Here is a 24,333-nt window from a genome sequence, read left to right as displayed (position 1 = left end):
TTCAAAGTGTGATTTAATAATCTGATTATCCTTATATTTTTTATCTCTAATTAGATATTTTAAATATTTGGGTATATCCTGAAGCAGTTTGGAAAGGGAAAAGAATAGTATGTGATTTTGGCACCCAAATATGTACAGTTTATGGTATTATTCATTTATGTGAAGACATTTCAGTGAGAATTTATGAAAAACTTAGGTTCAGATTTTTAGCTTATCTGATATGCTTAGTCATGTGTCATGAAGAATTTTTCTATACACAACCTATGATGGTATAAGCTTTAATTAATATTTATAAAACATTTATAATCTTTTTACTCATAGTGTTGGTATTACATTTTTCATATCTGATGGATTTAAGAAATGGATTTTAATATTTGAGCATTTTCATTTCACAGTTCAGTGGTTAAGATCTCATGATTCCAGGAGGATGAGAAGGAGACACATAGCCCCACAGTGATGCAAAGAGGTTAGAAAGTCACTTCCTAGAAACAGCTCTATATTATGGAAATGAGAACATGAATCTCAGTGAAATTTAACCATATCTTCCACACATGAGTTCTCTACCATTTACTGTAGTCCTATGAAGTAGGTACTGTTATTTTCCCCATTTTACAGAAGAGTCTGTTGAGGCTTAGATCTGTCCAAAAATAATAAGATTCTGATTTGAGATTTAAACTCAAGTCATTCTGACTGAATATCCTCTATTATTTCCTTTTTTTTCTCCTGCTATGCCTTTTATTCCCATGACCTATTCATTCCATAATGGGGACCCTGTATCTCCCACTCCCCTTTACCCATTTTGCCTAGCTGCTGACCCATTCACCTCTGACAACCATCAGTTTATTCTATGTATTTATAGGTCTGATTCTGCTTTTTGTTTGTCTATTCTTTTGTTTTTGTTTTAGATTCCACTTGTGAGTAAAATCATAATATTGGGACGCCTGGGTGGCTCAGTTGGTTAAGCAGCTGCCTTCGGCTCAGGTCATGATCCCAGCGTCCTGGGATCGAGTCCCACATCGGGCTCCTTGCCCTCCGCAGGGAGCCTGCTTCTCCCTCTGACTCTGCCTTCCACTCTGCCTATGCTCGCTCTCGCTCACTCTCTCTCTGACAAATAAATAAAAATAAAAAAATCTTTAAAAAAAAAAAAATCATAATATTTGTGTTTCTCAGTCTGAACTTATTTCACTTACCATAATATCCTCTAGGTGCATCCATCCTAGTCTTCAAGGTCCATCTCAAATGACACAATCTCATCTTTTTATGGCTGTGCCATATTCCATTATATATATATATATATATATATATATATATATATATATATATAATGGAATATATATAATGGGATATATATAATGAAATGTGTGTGTGTGTGTGTATGCGCCACATCTTCCTTATCCATTTGTCTATTGATGGACACTTAGATTGCTTCAATATATTGATTGTTGTAAATAACGTTGCAATAAACACAGACATACACGTGTCTTTTAGAATTAGTGTGTTCATTTTCTTTGTGTAAATACCTGTAGTAGAATTACTGGATTATATGGTATTTCTGTTTATAATTTTTCAAAGCACTTCCATACTGTTTTCCACTGTGGCCGCACCAATTTGCATTCCTACCAACAGTGCACAAGGGTTTCCCTTTTTCCATATACTCACCAACACTTATTGTTTTTTGTGTTTTTGGTTTTAGCCATTCTGATAGGTATAAAGTGATTATTTTAATTTTGAATTGCATTTTCCTGATGACAAGTGGTGTTGAGGATCTTTTCATATGTCCATTGGATATCTTTATGTCTTTGTTAGAAAAATGTCTATTTAAGTCCTCTGCCCATTTTTTAATTGAATTATTCGGGGTTTGGTATTGAGTTGTACATGTTCTTGATATGTGTGTGTGCGTGTGCGCACGCTGCTGGTAGTTTCCTTTGCTGTGTAAATCTTTTTACTTTGATGGTATTCAAATAATTTATTTTTGCTTTTGTTTTTCTTGGGTAAAGGGACCTATAAAGAAAAATGATCCTATGGCCAATGTCAGAGTAATTACTGCCTGTGTTTTGTTATGGTTTTTAGGTCTTCATGATTTCAGACTTCACATTTGGGTCTTTAATCCATTTTGAGTTTATTTTTGTTTATGATGTTAAAGAGTGATACAGTTTCATTCTTTTGTACGTAGCTGTCCATTTCTCCCAGCACCATTTATTGAGGAGACCGTCTTTTCCCATTGTATATTCTTGCCTCCTTTGTCACAGATTAACTGACCATATAATCAGTGGTTTATTTTGGGCTCTCCATTCTATTCCACTGATCTATGTATCTGTTTTTAATGCCAGTACCATACTATATTGATTACTACTGCTGTGTAGTAAATCTTGAGACCTGGAGCTTTGATATCTCCAAGATTTGTTTTTTCTTTTTTAAGATTGCTTTGGCTATTTGGGGTCTTCTCTGATTTCATACAAATTTTAGTATTATTTGTTCTAGTTTTGTAAAAAACGCTGTTGGTATTTTGATAGGGATTGCGCTGAATCTGTGGATTGCTTTGAGTAGTATGGACATTCAAATAATATTGGTTCTTCCAGCCCACAACCTGGGATATCTTTCCATTTGTTTGGGTCATCTTCAGTTTGTTTCATCAATGTTTTATAGTATTCAGAGTAGAGGTCTTTCATCTCTTTGGTTAAGTTTATACCTAGGTATTTTATTCTTTTTGGTGCATTTATAAAGGGTGTTGTTTTAAAATTTCTCCTTCTTGGGGTGCTTGGGTGGCTTAGTTGGTTAAGCGGCTGCCTTCGTCACTCTGGTCATGATTCCGGCTCCTGGGATCAAGCCCCACTCTCCCTGCTTGTGTTTTCTCTCTTGCTGTCTCTCTCTCTGTGTCAAATAAATAAATAAATAAATAAATCTTTAAAAAGGATAAACGGTGTATATAATTTAAAAAATTCTCTTCCTGCTAGTTTGCTTTTAGTGTGTAGAAATATTACTTATTTCTGGGTATTAATTTTATATCCTGCACCTTAGCCTCTAATTCTTAAGCACTGGACCTGTGTTTCTTAAGTAGAGGCGAGTTTGTCCTCCAAGGGACAGGAGCGCATTTGGCAATGTCTGTAGACATTTTTTGGTGTGTGTACAGGGTACTACTAGCATCTAGTGGGTAGAGGACAGGGATGCTGCTAAACATTCTGTCTCCCCTTGCTCCCTTTTTCTGGTCACCAATGCACAAAACTTATCAAGCACAGAATGTCAGTAGTGCCAAGGATAAGAACTTCTGCAGTAGATTGTACATTACCCATGTTGGTAGAAGGTAATGTAGAGGCACAGCATTCTTGAAAAAGATTGGGAGCAGGTACTAAGGAGTAAGCTGTGTTAATTACAAATGGATAGAAAGGATTGGTGAATAGCAGGTGCTGGTGGTTGTTGAATGTAGAAGGTTAATGGTTCTATTATTTTTCTGCAGTCATTTGGCATCCTGTAACTTGACAGTGTTTTTTTTTTTTTAAAGTAAATGATCTGACATAACAGACATTTCTCCAAAGACATGTAGACAGCCAACAGACACATGAAAAAGTGGTCAGCATCACTCACCATCAGGAAAATGCAGATCAAACTATAGTGAGATATCACCTCACACCTGTCAGAACGGCTAAAATAAAAAACACAAGAAACAACAGATGTTGGGGAGGGTGCAGAGAAAGGGGAACCCATGGGCACTGTTGGTGGGAATGTAAACTGGTGCAACCTCTGTGGAAAAGTATGGAGTTTCCTCAGAAGGTCAAAAACAGACCTGACTATCTAGTAATCATACTACTGGGTATCTACCCCTAAAATACAAAAGCACTAATTCAAAGGGATATATGCACCCCTGTGTTTATAGCAGCGTTATTTACAATAGCCAAATTATGGAAACAACCCAGTGTTCATGACAGATGAATTGGTAAAGATGATGTGGGGTGTGTGTGTGTGTGTGTGTGTGTGTGTGTGTGTGTGTCTATGGTATATATAATGGACTATTACTCAGCCATAAAAAAGAATGGAGTCTTGCCATTTACACAGATATGGGTGGAGCTAGAGAGTATAATGCTAAGTGAATTAAATCAGTCAGAGAAAGACAAATACCGTTATGATCTCACTCATATGTGGAATTTAAGAAAAAATAAGCAGAGGAAAAAAGAGAAAAGAGAAAGAGAAAGAGGGAAACCAAGAAATAGACTCTTAATTATAGAGAACAAGCTGATGATTACCAGAGGGAGGTGGGAGAGGGGGATGGGTGAGATAGGTGATAAGGATTAAGGAGGATACTTGTCATGTTGAGCACTGGGCGAGGGTGAAAGTGTTGCATCAGTATATTGTACACCTGAAACTAATGTTAGCACTGTATGTTAACTATATTGGAATTAAAACAAACACTCATTTTATTTCTGGACTCAGGAAGACAAGACTCGTCCTTTTATTATATCCAGCCCTACAAATGGGGCCGAATCTGTTAAAGAAGGCTGGCTCTCTGTCAACCCATATGACAATAATTTTGGTGATGTACATTTTTATGACTATACCAGTGATTGCTGGGATTGGAAAGTTTTCCCAAAAGCTCGATTTGTATCTGAATATGGATATCAGTCCTGGCCTTCCTTCAGTACATTAAAAAAGGTAAGCCACTTTTGATTTCCCAGTGATTCAGAATGGTAGGTGATGGGCATAGGTCATTCTCAGCAGAGGTTCAGAAAGTCAAATGAGACAAGATTGGGCGCGTTCGGGGTGGTATGGCCATAGACAGTCTAATGAAATGTGCCTAGTATTTAAATGAAAGTTGAGGAAGATCATAGAAGAGAACTTTTTTTCTTTAAAGTTTGGGGAGCTAAATTCCTTGTAGTCATCAATTTGAGAATTATAACTTTTCGAACCTGCTTTTAATTATGTTCCTTCACTTACATTTATAAAAATTGAATGGGAACCAGGGTTGCTTAAGCCTGACTTCTTATCATGCATGAAAGTAATTCTCACTTGCTATTTTCTGTATATCCTACAACTGTTTTCACTTACAGATATTCAGAACTGGATGGTTTGCTACAGTAAGAGAAATGAATGTGATAAGTAAAGTTTTATCTAACTGTTACCAGGTGGAATTATTTCTTTTCGTTTGTCTCCTCCCCTTTGTCTTCTGTTTCCTCCTCCTCTTCCTTCTCCTTTTTCTTTCATGTTGCTGTATCTGACTTTCACTATGGCATTTTACTCTTTGTTCCGAAAGATTCAGTTTCATAGGCAGATTTTATTTCAGAGTTGTATGTGTTCCTAATTGAGATATAATTCACCAACCATAAAATCCACCCATTTAAAATGTACACTTTCAGGGTTTTTGGTTTAGTCACAGAGTTGTGCAGTCATCACCGTGACCTAGTTTTTTTTTTTTTTATTTATTAACCATGACCTAGTTTTAGAGCATTTTCATCACTCCAAAGAAACTCTATATCCAAATTACTCCCCACTCTCTCAGTTCCTCCCACCCCGGCTCTAGGCACCACTAATCTGCTTTCTGTGTTTATACATTTGCCTTTTATGTACAATTCATATATTAGAATCATAAGATATGTGATCTTTTTAGACTGGCTTCTTTTACTCAGCATAAAGTTTTCATGACTTGTCCATGTTCTGTCATGTAGTAGTTTGTCATTTTTTAAAATTGCTGAATAATATTCCATCATGTGGATATACTACATTTTGTTTATCCATTCATCAGTTGATGTACTTTGTGTATTCCCACTTTTTGGCCAATATGAAAAATAATAGCTGCTGTGAATATTTGTATACATTTTTGTGTGAGTGTGTCTGTGAGCGATGTCTTCAGTTCTATTAAGTATACACTTAGTAGTGGAATTGCTGGGCCATATGGTAACTGTATGTTTAATATTGCAAGGAACTGCTAAACTATTTCCCATAGTTTGCAAACACTGCACCATTTTACATTACCACCAGGAAATGTATGAAGGTTCCAATGTCTCTACATCTTTGTCAACACTAATTTTCCCTTTTTGTGTTTTTTAACATTTCTCTGGAGATTAGCATTTACAGAAAATTTGCTTTTTTTCATGGCTAATGATGTTGAGCTTCTTCTCATGTGCTTTTTAGACATTTGTATATTTTCCTTAGAGAAATGTCTATTCAAAAACCCTTCACCTATTTTTTAATTTGGGTTGTTTTTTTGTTATTGAATTGTGCCAGTGTTTATAGCAGCAGTGTCTGCAGTAGCCAAAACATGGAAAGAACCCAGATGTCCATCAACAAATGGAGGGATAAAGAAGATGTGGTATATATATAGAATGAAATACTACTCAGTTATCAAAAAGCATGAAATCTTGCCATTTGCAATGATGTGGATAGAACTAGACTATATTACGCTATGTGAAATAAGTCAGTCAGAGAAGACATACCATAGATTTCACTGATATGAAATTTAAGAAATAAAACAGATGAACAGAAGGGGAGGGGAAGGAAACATAGAATAAGATAAAAGGAGAGAGGGAGGCAAACCATAAGGAACTCTTAACTATAGGGAACAGATAGGGTTGCTGGAGGGTAGGTGCTGGGGGGACGGGGTAACTGGGTGATGGGCATGAAGGAGGGCACTTGATGTAATGAGCACCGGCTCCATACATATGCAGCTGATGAATCACTAGATTCTACCCCTGAAACTAATAATACACTATATGTTAACTAAATTGAATTTAAATTAAAAAAAAATTTTAAAGAGTTATACATATATTCTGGATATTTTTTTAAAATCAGATCTATGTTTTGCAAATATTTTCTCCTAATTTGTGTGTTTTCTTTTTACTTAGTTGATGGTGTCATTTATTTTTTTAAATTTATTTTTAAAGATTTTATTTATTTATTTGACAGACAGATCACAAGTAGGCAGAGAGGCAGGCAGAGAGAGAGGAGGAAGCAGGCTCCCTGCGGAGCAGAGAACCCAATGTGGGGCTCCATCCCAGGACCCTGGGATCATGACCTGAGCCGAAGGCAGAGGCTTTAACCCACTGAGCCACCCAGGTGCCCTGATGGTGTCATTTAAAGCATAAAAGTTTTAATTTTTTTTTTTTTTAAGATTTTTTACTTACTCATTAGAGTGAGAGAGAGTACAAGTAGGGAGAGGGGCAGTGGGAGAAGAGGAAGCAGGCTCCCTCCTGAGCAAGAAGCCCGATGTGGGGCTCAATCCCAGGACCCTGGGATCAGAACCCGAGTCAAAGGTAGATGGTTAACTGACTGAGCCACCCAGGTGCCCCAGAAGTTTTAAATTTTGATGAAGTCCTTATCAGTCTTCTCATTTATCTTTTGTGCTTTTGCTATTGTATCTAAGTAACCATTTTCTAACCTAAGAGCACAAAGGTTTACTCCTGTGTTGTCTTCTGGTTTTAGCTCATAATTTTAGATCTGTAATCTATTTTGAGATAATTATTCTATATGGTGTGAAGAAAGTGTCCAAGTTCTTTTTTTTTTTTTTTTTGCATGTGGATATCTAGTTACCTAGACATCATTTATTGAAAGCATTATTCTTTCCCCCATTGATTTTCTTGACCCCTTTGTCAGAATCAATTAACCATAAATGTTAAGGTTTATTTTTGGATTCTCAATTTGTTTCCATTGATCTGCCTGTCTGTTTTATGCCAGTATGCACTGTCATCATTACTTACAGCTTTGGAGTGAGTTTCGAAAGCAGGAAGTGTGAGTTCACTTAACTTTGTTCCTCTTTTCAAGATTGTTTTGACTGTTCTGGGTGCCTTCCATTTACATATCAATTTTTACGATCACCTTGGCAGTTCCTGCAGAAAAGTCCACTCGGATTTTGATAGGGATTGTGTTGAATCAGTAGATTAGTTTGCAAAAGTATTAGCATTTTAACAATAAGATGTTTTCTGATCCATGAACATGTGATGTCTTCTTTCACTATTTTGTAATCTCATTGTACAGAATTTATACTTCCTTGTTTAAATTTGTTCCCAAGTATTTTATTCTTTTTGTAAGTAGAATTATTTTCTTAATTTATTTTCACATTGTTCATTACTAGTATATAAAGATACCGTTGATTTTTGTAGATTGAACATACATTCTGCAACCTTGCAGAACTTATTTATTAGCTTTAATAGTTTTTGTGAATCCTCTGTGTTTTTCTATATTTAAGAGCATGTCATCTGCATATAGAATTACTTCTGCTTTTTCCTTTTCAATATGGATGCCTTTTATTAACTTTTCTAGGCTAATTGCCCTGGCTAAAACCTCCAGTACAATGTAGAATAGAAATGGTGAGAACAGACACCTTTTCTTAGGGAGAAAGCTTTTAGTCTTTTACTGTTTAGTAAGATGTTAACTGTAGGGTTTTGTTGTTGTTGTTTTTTTAAGATTTTTAGTTATTTATTCGACAGAGATCACAAGTAGGCAGAGAGGCAGGCAGAGAGGGGGGAAAGCAGACTCCCCGCTTAGTAGAGAGCACGATGCGGGGCTCCTTCCAAGGACCCTGAGATCATGACCTGAGCCGAAGGCAGAGGCTTACCCACTGAGCCACCCAGGTGCCCCGACTGTAGGTTTTTCATATATGCCTTTTATCAGGTTGAGGAAGTTCCCTTTTATTCCTAGTTGGCTGAGTGCTTATATCATAAAAGGGTATTGGATTCTGTCAAATGCTCTTTTTCTGCATCTGCTGAAATAATCATGTACCTGGGGACCCCTGGGTGGCTCAGTCTGTTAAGTGTCCAACTCTTGATTTTGGCTCAAGTCATGATCTCAGGTTATGGGCTGGAGGCCCGCTTTGAACTCTGCACTCATCACAGACTCTGCTTGAAATTCTTTGGCTCCCTCCGCCCCTCCCCAACTCATATATGCAGGTGCGCTCTCTTAAAATAAATACGAACTTTTGTTTCCCCTCCCCTATTACTTGTGTAAAGTAACCACAAAAAAAAATTTTTTTTTTAAGATTTTATTTTTTTATTTGACAGAGAGAGAGAGAGACAGACACAAGTAGGCAGAGAGGCAGGCAGAGAGAGAGGGGGAAGCAGGCTCCCCGCTGAGCAGAGAGCCAGATGTGGGGCTCGATCCGAGGACCCTGGGATCATGACCTGAGCGGAAGGCAGAGGCCCAACCCACTGTGCCACCCAGGCGTCCCACCACAAAAAAAATTTTAAGACAGTTTCAGAATCTTCTTCAATTTTACCACCTGAACCCAACTATTTTTGCTTCCACACAATGCAGTCATATTGTGTTTTTAACTTTATTTTTTTTAAGATTTTATTTATTTACTTGAGAGAGCATTAGAGAGAGAGTATGCACAGGGACAGGGGGAGAGAGAGAAGCAGACTCCCTGCTGAGCAGGGAAGGTGATGTGGGACTTGAAACTAGCACCCTGAGGTCATGACCTGAGCCAAAGGCAGATGCTTAACCACTGAGCCACCCAGGCGGCCCTATATTTTTAACTTTAATAAGTAATGTCGTAACCTTAGATCTACCCCTTGTTTTCTTTTCTTTTCTTTTTTCTTTCTTTCTTTCCTTTTTTTTTTTTTAGCACTTCCATATTACAAGGTGGATTTTTTAGGAATACTTTTGTTTCAAAATGAAGGATGGAGTTGAGTATACTGACTCAGGTAGGAATAGGTGTTCGAATGGGAAGGAAGGAAAGAAAGAAGCAAAAATATTTACTGAGCAGGTGCTCTTTACCAGAGACCCATTGTTTCATTTAGCAATGATCTCCTCCCTCCCCCAACCCTTTGATTGAGGTCTGGAAGGAAATCAAGGTTCTAGAGAGTGAGAGTTCCATCATTATCCCCAGATAGCAAGTAGGATATCTGGATTCAAGCTTACTGTCTAACACAGAAGCTGAATCATTTTCATTTCACATTTTTGGGAGGGATGAGTGTTATAAATTGCTAAACTTTTTTCTTAAATCTATTAGCCTTTCTGTTTACCTTCTGATAATAATGCAGTTGCCGTGTTTTTGTGAAATGCCTGATGATGTTCAAAGATACAAAACACTGTGTTTTCACATAGGGAAAGGTGAAGCTAAGTTATGTATGTACTATTCATTATGAACCCTTGATTTAACCATTCCTCTTTTTTTGAACTACATTGCTTAGTTGAGGATTTGGATTAGGTAATTGGGAAAATGAAAGAAACCAAAAGAATAACTTTACATAAAACTTAGGTTTTTAGTTAGAGGCTTTTTTCCCCCCATATATTTAACAAAAATATTAAAATGTCCCTTTCTAGTTTAGGATGCATTACTTCTTTGTCAAATAATCATATTTTCTTTTTAATTTAATTTATTTATTTGAGAGAGAGCATGAGAGGGGAGAAGGTCAGAGGGAGAAACAGACTCCCCATGGAGCTGGGACCCCGATATGGGACTCTATCCCAGGACTCCAGGGTAGTGACCTGAGCTGAATGCAGTGGCCTAACCAACTGAACCACCCAGGAACCCAAAATAATATTTTCAATAGTCCATTATCAGTATTGCATAGTGATTAAAAGCTTGGGCTATGGAATAAACAGATTTGGATTTTTTTTTTCTTAAAGATTTTATTTATTTATTTGACAGAGAGAGATCACAAGTAGGCAGAGAGGCAGGCAGAGAGGGAGGAGGAAGCAGGCTCCCTTGCCGAACAGAGAGCCTGATGTGGGACTCGATCCCAGGACCCTGAGATCGTGACCTAAGCCGAAGGCAGCGGCTTAACCCACTGAGCCACCCAGGCGCTCCCAGATTTGGATTTTAATTCTAGAACTGCCAGGGTTGACTAGGTGGCTCAGTGTGTTAAAGCCTCTGCCTTCGGCTTGGGTCGTGGTCCCAGGGTCCTGGGATCAAGCCCCGCATCAGGCTCTCTGCTCAGCAGGAAGCCTGCTTCCCCTTCTCTCTCTGCCTGCCTCTCTGCCTACTTGTCATGTTTCTCTCTCTGTGTCAAATAAATAAATAAAATCTTTTTAAAAAAAACAAGTGTAGACTTGTCATGGGGATTGAGTGAGGTAATATTCTTAAAACAATTAGAGCCTTGTCTGGCACTTTCTAATTCCTACTGATAATGTTTTTACAGCTGAAATTTATAATAGACTCTCAAACCATGACTATCAGAAGTTAGAAAGCTTTCCACATAACAGAAGATCAAGTTTACCAGTTATGGGATACATTCATATCATTACCAGTTAAGGCTGAGAAGCCTGAAGATGTGTTTCAGGCTTTTAAAAGGAAAGGAAGGCAGTTGGTAAAGGTGTGCATCTCAAATGTGTACAAGATGACTGTAAATGCTAATACCTCTTTTAAGTAAGTAATTGAAGTAATTAGTGTTCTCTAAACTGTCTGGTGATACCAGTTTTGGAAAATACATATAATTTGGAAAAACTTTCACATCAAACATGAGTAATGTGCACTACTTACATTTTACTATAAATAAATTCCTAAAGAGTAGTTTTTTCCTTTTAAGGTGATTGGTCTGTGGCTTGCATGATTCTAGGGAAGTATAAGTCATATTTTATGAACAGGGATTAATATTTTTAATTTTTAGGGATTTTTGAGTGTGCGGTAGATTGTTTTTCAAAGCCTTTGTGTAACCTGCATTAAACTGATATTTTCAGGTGTAGACAGCAGTTGTCTTACATCTTTTTCAAATGCTAAAAGAGCATTAAATCATAGACCTAGAAGGCAGAATGATTGTCTGTTTTTCTCTAAAAGTTACACTACTAATATGTGTGTGGTATTTTTGTTTGTTTGTTTTTACCTTGACCTGATGATAGCTTCTCAAGGAGATGACAGATCACATAAATTGTGCCTGGCTCTAAAAAAAGATTTACTGTTAGGGGGAAAGAGTATCATTGTTTGGTTTTTGTCTTCAACTATATCAAAATTAAACATCTGTATATATCAAATATATTTAGTAGTAATTGAGAAACAAATAAGCAAGTGCTAAGCATTTACTGTCTTAATAGTCATATTTTATTCCTGTCAAAGAACTGACAGTTTTAACAGATTACTGTTTTCAGTCCATTATTTTTTTTGACAATTTATTTACTTGAATAGATAAAATGACATTTAAAAATGAGCAAGATGAGTGTTCTAAACACAGGAATAATGTTTTGATAAGATAAGAATTTTGATAGAAATGCCAAAATGAGGGGCGCCTGAGTGGCTCAGTGGATAAAGGCCTCTGCCTTTGGCTCAGATCATGATCCCAGGGTCCTGACATCGAGCCCTGCAGGGAGCCTGCTTCCCCCTCTCTCTGCCTGCTTCCCTGCCTACTTGTGATCTCTGTCAAATAAATAAATAAAATCTTAAAAAAAAAAAAAGAAAAAAGAAAGAAAAAGAAATGCCAAAGTGAAACTTCCTAGGTTTGAGTCAGGGAAGGTATAGGTGCCATATTCTGGTTTTGTGATTCAACTTTGCACAGGGCTACTCTTCCACTAGTAATAAGTACAAAACATCTACCATCTGTGAAATTAGAGTCGCAGAGCAAACCTTGAGCTCTTTTCTCTGTGCAGAGTACGTTTTGAGTTTGTCAGAAGTGTGTGGAAAAGTAGTTTCACTCCTAACTTCCCAATTTGTACCTCTTCTTCTTTCCTCGAAAGGTTTCATCTAAAGAGGACTGGTCTTACAACAGCAAATTTTCTCTTCACCGACAACATCATGCAGATGGTAACAGTGAAATGCTGCGTCAGGTCGAATTTCACTTCACACTCCCGGAAAGCCCAGATCCATTACAGGCGTTCAAGGATACCATATACCTTACTCAGGTAAGACATTTGCATCCTGGAGTTCAGCAGGTTCCTGCAGTTAACACAAGGGATCCTATAGACTCTGTAAGCCTTACGTGATGAAAAAGCATTTTATTTCACTGATTGAGGAGCATATCTTCTTCAAAATAGATAAATGATGACATATAGTACTTGAAATAGTTAATTTTTGGCATTTGCCTCTCTTGGAGAGAACAAACGGTTCACAATGTTCTACAACAAATTGTGTATTAACATGTTCCCTAGCTCATGATCACCATACAGTGTCAGTGATTAAGACAATAGCTTTCCCCAAGGATAAAATGGAACAGTGGAACACAGTAGAGTCCAGAAACAGACTTACAGATGATATAGTTACTTGGTTGATGGCCATTTGCCACCGTAATCCCCATGAGAAAGGTTAGTTTTTCCAGTAGACGGTACAGTATCAAGTGGGTATCTTTATAGGAAAACAAGTGAACTTAGACTCCACATACAAAAATTACATACAAAAATTAATTTGATCAGTGATCAAGGAATCAACTATGAAAGGTAACAATTTTATAACCTTGGCAAAGATTTCTTAAACAGGGCATAAGAAGAACTAACTATGAAAGAAAAGAATGATAAATTGGGACTTCATTAAATTATAGACTTTTGTAAATTAAGACACCATTAAGAGAGAGCAGTGACAAGCCACAGATTGGGCAGTAGTACGTGCAAAACATGTATCTGATAAAAGATCTGTATTCAAAATAAAGAACTTCTATGAAGTAATAAGAAAAGGATATAACCTTTTAAAAAATGGACAAAAACCTTGAACAGGCACTTCATCAAAGAAGACACCCAGTGTTCGGTGAATATGTGAAAATGTGTTCAGTTTCATTCTCAATCAAGGAAATGCAAATTAAAATCATGCTAGAGTATACACTACAAGGTATACAATGTCTTTTTAGCACAATGGCTAAAATTAAATAGATTGACAATGCCAACTGTTGGTGATGATATACGACAGCTGGAACTTGTAGACATTGTTAGTAGGAATAGAAATTTGTTTAACCACTTTGGAAAATTTTATGGCACTTTCTATCCAAGCTAAACATTTGCTTCCTCTTTGAATCAGCATTTCTACTCCAAGCTATGTACCCAAGAAAAATGAGTGCATATGTCTGCCAACAGACATCTAAAATAATGTTCATACCAGCTTTATTCATAATAGCCCCAAACTGAAAACAGCCTAGATGTTCTTTAACAGAGGAATTTATAAACTATGGTATACTTACATCATGGAATATTCCATAGCAATACAAAAGAATGAACTGCTGATATCAGCATCAACTTGGATGAATCTCACAAACATTGTGTTGAGCAAAAGAAACATTGAAGTTTTAGTTATAGACAAAATGAATCAGCATGATGGAGAGCAAATTTAGTGATCACCACTCTTGTGGAGGGGATAGTGAATTATGGTTAGACATGGGTATTAGGAGACTCTCCAGAGTGCCAAAAAAAGCCTTATGTCTTGATCTGGGTGCTGGTACATGGTGTATACACATGATAAAGTTCACTGAGGTGTACACTTAAAATCTCTGCATATTACCTTATCACCTTATTGGATTTTTTAAAATATTATTTATTCATCTGAGAGAGAGAGATGGGAGGGCACAAGCAAGGGGAGACAGAGGGAGATGGAGAAGCAGGCTCCCTGCTGATCTGAGAGCCCGACATGGGGCTGGATCCCAGGACCCTGGAATCATGACCTGAGCAGAAGGCAGATGCTTAATGACGGAGCCACCCAGGTGTCCCTGGATTATTTTTAAAACAGCTCTGTTGAGATATAATTGACACGCCATAAGATTCACTCATTTTAAGTATACAATTAAGTGATTCTTAGAATATTTATTGAATAATGCAACCGTGACTATAACCCAATTTTAGAACATTTCTCAGATCCCCAGAAGGTCCCTTGTGTCCATTTGCAGTTACTCTCCTTTCTCACCTTCCGCTGCAGGTAAACACTAACCTGCTTTCTGTCTGTGTAGATTTTACTTTTCTCAATATTTCATGTAACTACAATGTGTGATGTTTTGCATCTGGCTTCTTTTCAGCATAATGTTTTTGAAGTGTTTCCATGTTGTAGCAAATACACGTACTTACTCCTCTTTTTTGCTGAATAGTATCCGGTTGTATTGGCTGTACCATATTTCACATATCCATTCATCTGTTGGTGCACATTTGGATTATTACCAGTTTTTGACTATTATGAATCATACCACCATGAATATTAGCATACAGATCTTTGTGTACATATCTTCATTTCCTTTGAGTTGAAATATATATGTGAAATTGCTGAATTATATGGTAAATTTAAATTTATGTTTAAAGTAAGAAACTGTTGAGCTGAATTTTAGGTAATATTTTCTTCTTAGTGTTTCCATTTACTCTCTCTGTTTGCCACTTTTATCTCATGAACCTGTGAACTACTTGCATGCGTAAGACTATTAAAGCCACCGCTTATTTATCTGATGTTTTTGCCATGATTGTTTCAAGTCAGAGAGAGAAGGCAGGAGCCTAATCCCAGTCATATGAGTTGATCTGAAATAGACTCAAAGTTTTTGTTAAACATGATCACATTTTAATTTTTGCATCTTAGCACCTAAAAATATGCCAATTTTAATCTAAACTCATGCCTACTCACATCAGTTTTCTCCTATATAAAAACAAAAATCTGGATGGAAGCTGAAGCAGAAAATTGGAAGCCAAAAGAATACCCTTTTTTAGAAGGTGATAAACTAATAAAGAGGATTTTAATGTTTTAACCATAAGCTTATCAGTTAGGGAAGCTTTGCCAGTGTGATGTATAATTTATGAACCTACCTCACAGAAAGCAAATTAAAAGATAAAATTGATATCTGTCCCTTTTAAAGTGTTGAAGTTCATCTTATTAGCTTTTCATAGCCAATATTCTATCAGAATGCCTCAGGTTTGATATATGAACTAGGACGATCCTCATTCCTGTGTGTATGTATGTGTGCACACATGGGAACCTTTTCAGCTGTTGTTTTTCATGCTGGCTGCCCTCTTCCCAGCTGCTCATTTTATTACTGTTACTTTATTTTATTTCCTCAAAACAAAGCATTCACAAAAATAATTGTTCTTTCTGAACTCATTAGCATTAGTGGTATGTAGTTAGGAGCTGATGATACAAGTGGAATTATTTGTTGCTGGTTTTGTTGGTGATGGCTTTCATCTGATAGTTTAGCACTGGTGTCTTATCAAGCATTGGCTTGGAATTGGATTGTGTTAGTTCTCCCCTAGAACTTCAGTTGTACTAGATGGGATCTGAGATGAAAAAAAATCAGAATTAGGATTTTTGTTTGTTTTTAGTGTTGGATTTTCTTTTAACAGGAAATGTTAAAAGTAAAACGTTCTTCTCCTCCTTACTATGTTGATTTTAAACAATCATCTTTGACATGTGCATTAGAAATAAAACTTCCTTGGTCCATGTTTTCTGTTCCTGCCTCCAGCCTCTCTTCTTTTTCTTACTGTCTGTCATACTATTCTGAAGAACAGAGTACCTGCTTGTGTACCACTTCTAAAAGATGATCTGTAAAGCAAGTTTTTGCAACTTTCAAAAATATCTTGGCTGAGAAGGTGGTGCAGTAAGTTTCTTCACATTTAGATCTTTTCCTGGCTTTTCCTTATAACAGCAAAAGTATCCCTCTCGGTTTTTACTTCCTTAATTCTTCTAATAATTCCAAAATAATCTTGCCTCACCTTTCTTTCTCCTGCGTTATCCTGTTATATTGTATTCCAAATAGCCTACTTACCCAGGCACACTCTCTTAAGCTGGGTTGCACAGGCTCACTGATTAGTTTGAGGACTGTCTATACTAACACATTTAATTTTGATCAATTTAATCTGCCAGTATGGTCTCTTCACTAGCCACTTAAAGAGGAAGCTGGGCTATTTTTATTAACCCCTTAGCTTATAGCTCCCTCTAGTGCCTCCATTTATTCCTCACATATGTATTAAGCATGTAGTGAAGGCTAGATACTTGGGGATGTCCTTAAGAGATACATATTCTTTAGGGGTCCATTTTATCTTCCTGTTGCATGTAACTTGATCACAACAACAACAATGACAACAACAAACAGACTATGTTGTAGACCCAGGTGTTGATGATACTCGCTACCTTGGAATGGTTATTTGTTTGGTAAGCAGCACCGAGATTTGATAGAAGATAAAGTCTATGCTGAGCTCTTAAGATGGATGGGATGAGTAAAGGAGGGGAATGATTAATAGAGCACATTACACACTAATGTATTATGTTTATATGCAACATGTAATTTAGCAGTCAAGTACACAGTCAGCATTCTTTGGGTGTCTACCAAATGGCTGGCCCTGGGCCACGAGATGCATTGTATATCTTCTCACATAATTCTGACATCATCTCCAGACATCTGTGTTTCTGTTTTAATTTTATGTTTGAGTAAACGGGCTCAGAAAGGTTAAGTATTCTTTCCAAGTTCTCAGGCAATGATTGGAACAAGTTTCTGCCTTTTAAACTATAGTATTTTATCCTTTCACAGTTGAGATAAGGGAAATTCTGTAACTACTGAGGTTGCATTTTATCAGTTTTCAGCACTTAAGTAAAGCAGACATCAGAAATTTGGCACATTAAAAGAGGCCTCTTTGGAACAATAGAGAAAATCAACAAAACCAAAAAGTTAGTTCTTTGAAATGAGCAACAAAATTGAAAAAACTGTAGCTAGACTGGCCAAGAAAAAAAAAGAGAGAAGATTCCAATTACTAAATCAAGAATGAAAGAAGGAACACTACTGTTGACCTTAAATAAAAAAAAGGGTAAGTAAATATGTTAGAAAATATGTGAATAATTGTATGACAATAAGTCATTTAACCTAGATGAAATGGCAAATTCATAGAAAGACACAAACAATGAAAATTGACTCAAGAAGAAATAGAAAATCTAAGTAGATCTATCACAACTAAAGAGATTGAGTTAGTAATCAAAGAATTGTCCTCTGCAAAGATGGCTTCACTAGTGAATTCTAAAAAATACTTAAAGAAGAATTAACACCATCTTTCACAAATTCTTCCCAAAATACAGAAGAGGGGAAAGTACTTCGTAACTCATTCTGTGAAGCCATGTTTATTCTGATACTAAAAACAGACAAAGACATATTAAAAAAAGCAAACCAGAGACTAAGATCTTCTATGAATATAGACAAAAAGAAATCCTCAACAAAATACTAATAATTCAAAACCAGCAGCATATAAAAAGGTTTATAAATTATAATCAAGTGGGATTTACCCAGAATGTAAGATTAGTTCAACATACCAAAGTCAATCAGTATAATACATCATATTAATAGACTAAAAGAGAAATAACTACATTATCATTTCAATAGATGAAGGAAAAGCATTAGAAAAAATACAGTACCCTTTTGTGATTAAAAAAAAAAATTGACAAGCTAGGACAAGAAGGGACTTCCTCAACATGACAAGAGCACCTGTGAAGAACCTATAGCCAATATCATACTGTGAATAGTGAAAAACAGAAAGTTTTCTCCCAAGATCAAGAAAAAAACAAGGGTACCTGCTCTTGCCACTTCCATTCAACATTGCATTGGAGATTCTAGTCAAAACACTTAGGCCAGGAAATCATAAAAGGCATGAAATTGGAAAGGAAGGTGTAACACTTTCTCTTTGCAGATGACATGATTTTATATATAGGAAAGCTTCAAAAATCCACCTAAAAAACTGTGAGAGGGTGCCTGGGTCGCACAGTGGGTTGAGGCCTCTGCCTTCTGCTCAGGTCATGATCCTAGGGTCCTGGGATAGAGCCTCGCATCGGGCTCTCTGCCAAGCAGGGAGCCTTCTTCCTCCTCTCTCTCTGCCTGCCTCTCTGTCTACTTGCGCTATCTGGCAAATAAATAAAATCTTTAAAAAAAAGTAAAAAACCTGTGAGAGCTAATAAGTTAATTGAGCAACTTTATAGGATGTAAGATCAATATACAAATGTCAGCTGTTTTCTAAGCATGAACTATTTTAAAATGAAACTAAATAATAACATTTATAATAGTATCAAAAAGAATAAAATATTTTAGAATATACAGATACATATATAGAGATGCAGGACTTGCACTGTGAAAATTATAAAACATTATTAAGGGAAATTAAAGAAATGGAAAGACATGGATTGGAAGACTTAATATTATTAAGATGGCAGGACTCCCCAAAGAGATCCACAGATTCAACATAATCCCTATCAAAATTCCTATTACCATTTCCAGAGAAATGAGAAAAATAATTCTAGAATTCATATGGAAATGCAAGGCACCCAGAATAGTCAGAATATCTGGAAAAAAACAAATTTGGAAGTGTTACACATCCTACTTTCAAAACTTAACTACAAACCTACAGTAATCAAGATAGTGTGCTATTGACCTAAGGCCAGACGTATAGATTGAACAGAATTGGGAGTCCAGAAATAAACACATAAGTCTATGGTCAACTGATTTTCTACAAGGGTGCCAAGATAACAAAATGGAAAAAAATAGTGCTTTGAACAAATGGTATCGGAACAGTGGATATCCACATGTAAAAAAAATGAATTTGGACCCCTACCTTGTACCATATATAAGAATTAACTTAAAATGAACCAAAGATCTAACTGTTAATACTAAAGTCATAAAACTCTTAGAAGAAAAAGTAGATGTAAATCTTTGTGAATTTTGATTTGACAACAGTTCCTTAGATTTGACATTTAAAATACAAGCAACCAATGAAAAAATAGACAAATTGAACTTCATCAAAATTAGAAACTGTGTGTCAGAGGCCAATATGTCACAAAAGTGAAAGGATAATCCACAGAATGGGAGAAGACTTTTGAGTCATATATGTAAGAAGGATCTAATGTCCATAATATATTTAAAAACTCTTACAATTCAATAATGAAAAGGATACCCCAATTAAAAAACAGGCAAAAGATTTGAGTAATCATTTCTCCAAAGAAAATGACCAATAAGTACCACGAAAATATCCTTAACATCATTAGTCACTAGGGAAATACAGATCAAAACCCACAAAAAGATACTACCTACACCTTTCTCAAAAAATTAAACATAGAGTTACCATAGAACTCTGAAATTCAGGTGCCTGGGTGGCTCAGTGGGTTAAGCCTTGCCCTTCTGCTCGTGTCATGGTCTCAGGGTCCTGGGATTGAGCCCCGCATTGGGCTTTCTGCTCGCGGGGAGCCTGCTTCCCCCTCCCTCTCTGCCTGCCTCTCTGCCTACTTAAGAGCTCTCTCTCTTTGTCAAATAAATAAATAAAATCTTAAAAAAAAACAACAACCCTGAAATTCTACTTTAAGGTATATTTGAGAATATTGAAAACGTGTTCACACAAAAACTTGTGCACAAATGTTCATAGCATTTTTCATAGCCAACAAGCTAAAGCAATCCAAATGTTTACCAACTCAGGAATAGAGAAACAAAATGTGGCATACCTATATAATGAAATATTATTCAGCAATAGAAAGGAATGGAATATGAATATATAATACAACATGAATGAACCTCAAAAACATTATTCTGAGTAAAGGAAACCAGTGACAAAGGGCGTATATTATCTCGTTCCACTTAACATGAAATGTCCAGAATAGGCAAGTCCAAAAAGACAAAGTAGATGAGTGGTTTCTGGATACAGAGGAGAGGGGAGAATGAGGAGTTGCTGTTAACTAGTACAATATGGTGTTTCCTGTTGGAGTGGTAACATTCTGGAATTAGGTAGGGGTAAGAGTACACAACCTGTGATTATACTAAAAGCCAATGAATTGGATATTACAAGGGTGAATTGTATGGTATGAATTTTATCAGTTTGAAACATGGCTTTATTAGGAGAGTCTTAGTGTCGAATAATTTTTAAGTAAATAAATAATATAAATTATTCTGTCAGCAGGGCTTCGTCACATGGCTATGCCTAGTTCCAAGGGTCAGGGGTGTGATTCTGGAGAATGTAGCCCACCTATAGCTCTGTGACTCTGGAGGACAGGGATGGTAGGTTTTTATAAACAGCTAGCAATCTCCATCACAGTGGCAAAACTGGAATTGGAACCTAGGTCTTGGTATCCTAGGTCTAATTTCTTTTTACCCTACCATCTGTTTCTCCAAGGAGACTGATTTCATAAGTGTAATCAAGCAAGCTGCTGAAAATAGACTTTTTTGAAACTAAAATAAGATTTGTCTGCTAACAGTGGGACTTAGAAGCCTAGGAAATGACTAAGCATTTATTCTTCTTATATGTAGAGATTGTCCTCTTTAGGGAAGGATGCATGAGTGTATAAATACAGGTACAATTTTAAAGGGAAAGGCAGTTGCAGAGATTTTCCAGGGAAATGGGGTTCTACAACATCCCTTTAAGGAGGATAGTGGGCAGTGACCTTCTGCATTTTTATGAACAAAGGCATCATTCATTAGCCCTAACTGGCACCTACTGGTTTGGGTAAACCCGGATCCATGATATTGGCATGGCACTATCTATCTGTGGAGTATGCTGCACTGTGCTGGAGCCCGGAGTGTTCAAAGAGCCTTGATTATCCTTCCCACGAAGTTCAGCTATGACAAGTTCCTAGTTAGGGCTTGCCTCATGTCCTTTTCCTTTCATTGCTAGCCAGGGGTAGGAATCCTGTATGCATGTAAAAAAAAAAAAAAAAAGAAAAGGTTTAAAAATTCTAAAAGATTATTAATACTTACCTATTAAACCAGAAAAGATAAATTACAGTGAGATTGTTAGAACAGATATAAAGGTATCTTGCAAGTAGTTAGAACAGAAAGATATCTTGCAAGTAGTTCTGAAAATTGAAATAGAGACTTAAAACTCAAATGTTTGTGTGGGCTAGGAAGGTAATTTAAGTGGATAGGAGTATGATTATTGGGAATTGTGATAAAACCGAACTATAGGCCCTGACTTAAGACATTAAGCAACATTCAAACAATAAAGAGACAAAAAACCCACCTAAAAACAAAAACAAAAACAAAAAACAAGAAACCAAAAACTGCCTATCTCTGGGGGCCAGTTAAAATCTGTATGGGGCAAAGTTCAGCCTGGAGGTCAACAGTTTATAGCAGCCTCTTGATTAGAACCTAATATAGCATTATGCAGCGAGGAGTTTAATGTTTGTCATCTATTATTACCAAAAGAAGCAACACAAGAACATACAATGTTTTTAGCTCTTGCATTGAAAGAAAAAACTGGAAACCATTCAAATGCCTAATAATTGGAGAATGATGAATCACACTGTGGTAATAACTGTGTAACCATTTAAAGCACAGAGATGCTAGCCAGTGCCAGGGCATGAAAAAGTACACATGTCAAAACTAAGAACAGAACACTAAATGTATATGCTACAATATGTGTTCACAAAGATTGGAAAAGAATTTGGAGCAATATAAATAATTTGATGTTTGTGAGATTTTTTTTTTTTCCTGAAAAGAAGCTTAAATGAAGAAAAAGAAAATGCAGTCACCTCTACTAAGGCCATCAGTAAAATATATAGTTGTCTTCTGGATTAGATCCAGCTAAGCAGAAGCATGACTATTTCATAGAGTATGGCTTTTTCCATTTTCATTTCCGCCTGAAAGAGATAACTTAATTTCCTACTCTGATACACATTGGTATTTTGTTCCCACCTCAGAACAGAGGTTATTTTTTTCCGATTCACCCTACTTTATAAATGTGGATCCAAGGATAGTGATTCTGGTCCCAGACTTTATGAATGACACCCGTCCTTCCACACCACTTATGAGTTGACAGTGACCCAAGTCTCAGGGGGTAATAGCAGAATATTGCAGGTTCTTTGGCTTCTTTGGTATATCTAGATTTCAGGGATACTTCAGGTAGGGGGAGTTCCGGATTGTGGGCTGGCATCTAAGGTGGATTGTCCATGGTGGTTGCCATTGGATGCTTGTTCTCAGCTTGTCAGGGCTGGACCCATCGTTTCTGGAATGTTTGGTGACTAGAATTCCTCTCCTCCTGTGATTACTCACCAGTCCGATGGGGACTTCTCAGCTGCTTCTCTCATGCTCACTCCACACACAGTCTATAAAGCAATGGTTGCTTTTCAGGAATCTCTGGATGAGAACTGAGATTTCTTCTTGTTCAAGGTCGTGGATATGTGTGCAATGGAGGCAGAGACTATCGTTGGCTTGATTTTGTGCTATAGGCCCAATTTAGCTTGGTTTGTGGGGGCGTTATATGAAGGCTCAGGATGATATAAATGAGTTCAGAGATAAGATCTTTTAAACAACTGTAAAGGTTGTTTCCATGCTGATATAAGGTAAAGATCTCTAGTGGGCATGGATGATGGTGTCCTAGAATCTGTTCCTACTGAGATTTCCACTTTGGGCCTGCTTCATCTTCACTGAATTTTCTAGAAGTTGCTCCACAACACTGATTTTGTACCTCAAAACTCAACATACGTGAATGCTTACTAAGGGACTTAATTTCTCTTTGCCTACCTATCTAGGCCTAGAAGTAAATAAATCTCTCTCTCTCTCTCTCTTTTAGTTTGGACAAGATTGGTATTTTTACAAGGAACTTGGCTAGAGATTTCTGAGTATAATTGCAGATTGGCTTGACTAACACATCAGATTTCATAGGTTTGTTTTTCTGTTTCATTCCCTTTGACTTAGTGTCGGACTAATATATGCCGAATGTATCCTGTGGTCATTTTCAGTTGGCACCATTGCCACTCCGTCTGTGAGATTCTTACTTTCTTTAGAGTGTATTCGCTGTTCTCGTTGCTGTGGTCCCCGTGGTCTGGTTCTTGAATGAGGACATTTCTTTATCTGCTCACAGCTGGTATCATCTCTTGCTGGGGTGGTTTTCATAGCTTTCTGAAGGGTCGCCCTAATCCCACTGTAAACCCCCACCGCACCTCTGTTTCTCCGTTTGGTCAGCAGCATCTTCTTCGGGAAAGTGAATCTGGTCCTTTCACCCCTTGAGCTTATGGTTGCCTCCAGGACACACATCAGAACCTTCCCAGATCTGATCCCTGCATCTTACTGGCCTCCCTTCCACTGCTCCTGGCTCTCTGTGCCTTTCAGTTCTTCACTTGAATTTTCTCTGCTCAACGCACATGTCCTGTCTGGCTGCCAGGTTCTGCCCTCTCTCTTTTTCTCTTTCCTCTTCTCTGAGGCCAATCGTCATTCCTCGGCTAGGCCTGCTTTCCCTGTGATCCACACTCCTAACATTGCTCACCCCTCCTACTTAGCACTTATTACTGTTTAGAGTTTACATTCATTTGCGTGACTCTCTGATGAAGTCCTGTCTTCTCCACAAGCCAGTAAGCTCCATGAGGGTGCGCTTGTATCTTTTCTGCTGGGAGAGGGGTGGACCATACCAGCATGTAACACATACTATAGGTACTTAATACATCTTTATTGAATGACCATGATTTCTTCTTGCTTCACTCTTCTGCAATTCTATGGCACCATCTCATATAAGTAAGTCATATCTTCACTTATGACTTTCTCACTAGCCAGCCTAACTCTGTTTAAAGGATCTACCTTTACCTGA

At 37.0% G+C, this 24,333-nt stretch overlaps 1 protein-coding gene across 2 annotated transcripts in view; it reads left to right on the top strand.

Moving 5' to 3' along the window:
* Positions 1-24,333, top strand: part of MANBA (mannosidase beta) — a 122,759-nt gene that overhangs the window by 87,550 nt on the left and 10,876 nt on the right. For both annotated transcript variants that reach the window (XM_059376645.1, XM_059376652.1), the window contains exons 12-13: positions 4,426-4,644; positions 12,589-12,753. In XM_059376645.1, coding sequence (XP_059232628.1) covers positions 4,426-4,644; positions 12,589-12,753 — 384 coding nt within the window. The remainder of the gene's footprint in view (positions 1-4,425; positions 4,645-12,588; positions 12,754-24,333) is intronic.

The sequence above is a fragment of the Mustela nigripes genome, chromosome 1 (assembly GCF_022355385.1).
Source record: "Mustela nigripes isolate SB6536 chromosome 1, MUSNIG.SB6536, whole genome shotgun sequence".
NCBI classification, from domain to species: Eukaryota; Metazoa; Chordata; class Mammalia; order Carnivora; family Mustelidae; genus Mustela; species Mustela nigripes.
The sequence above is the reverse complement of the archived record's forward strand: the minus strand, read 5'-3'. Positions and strand labels throughout refer to the sequence as shown.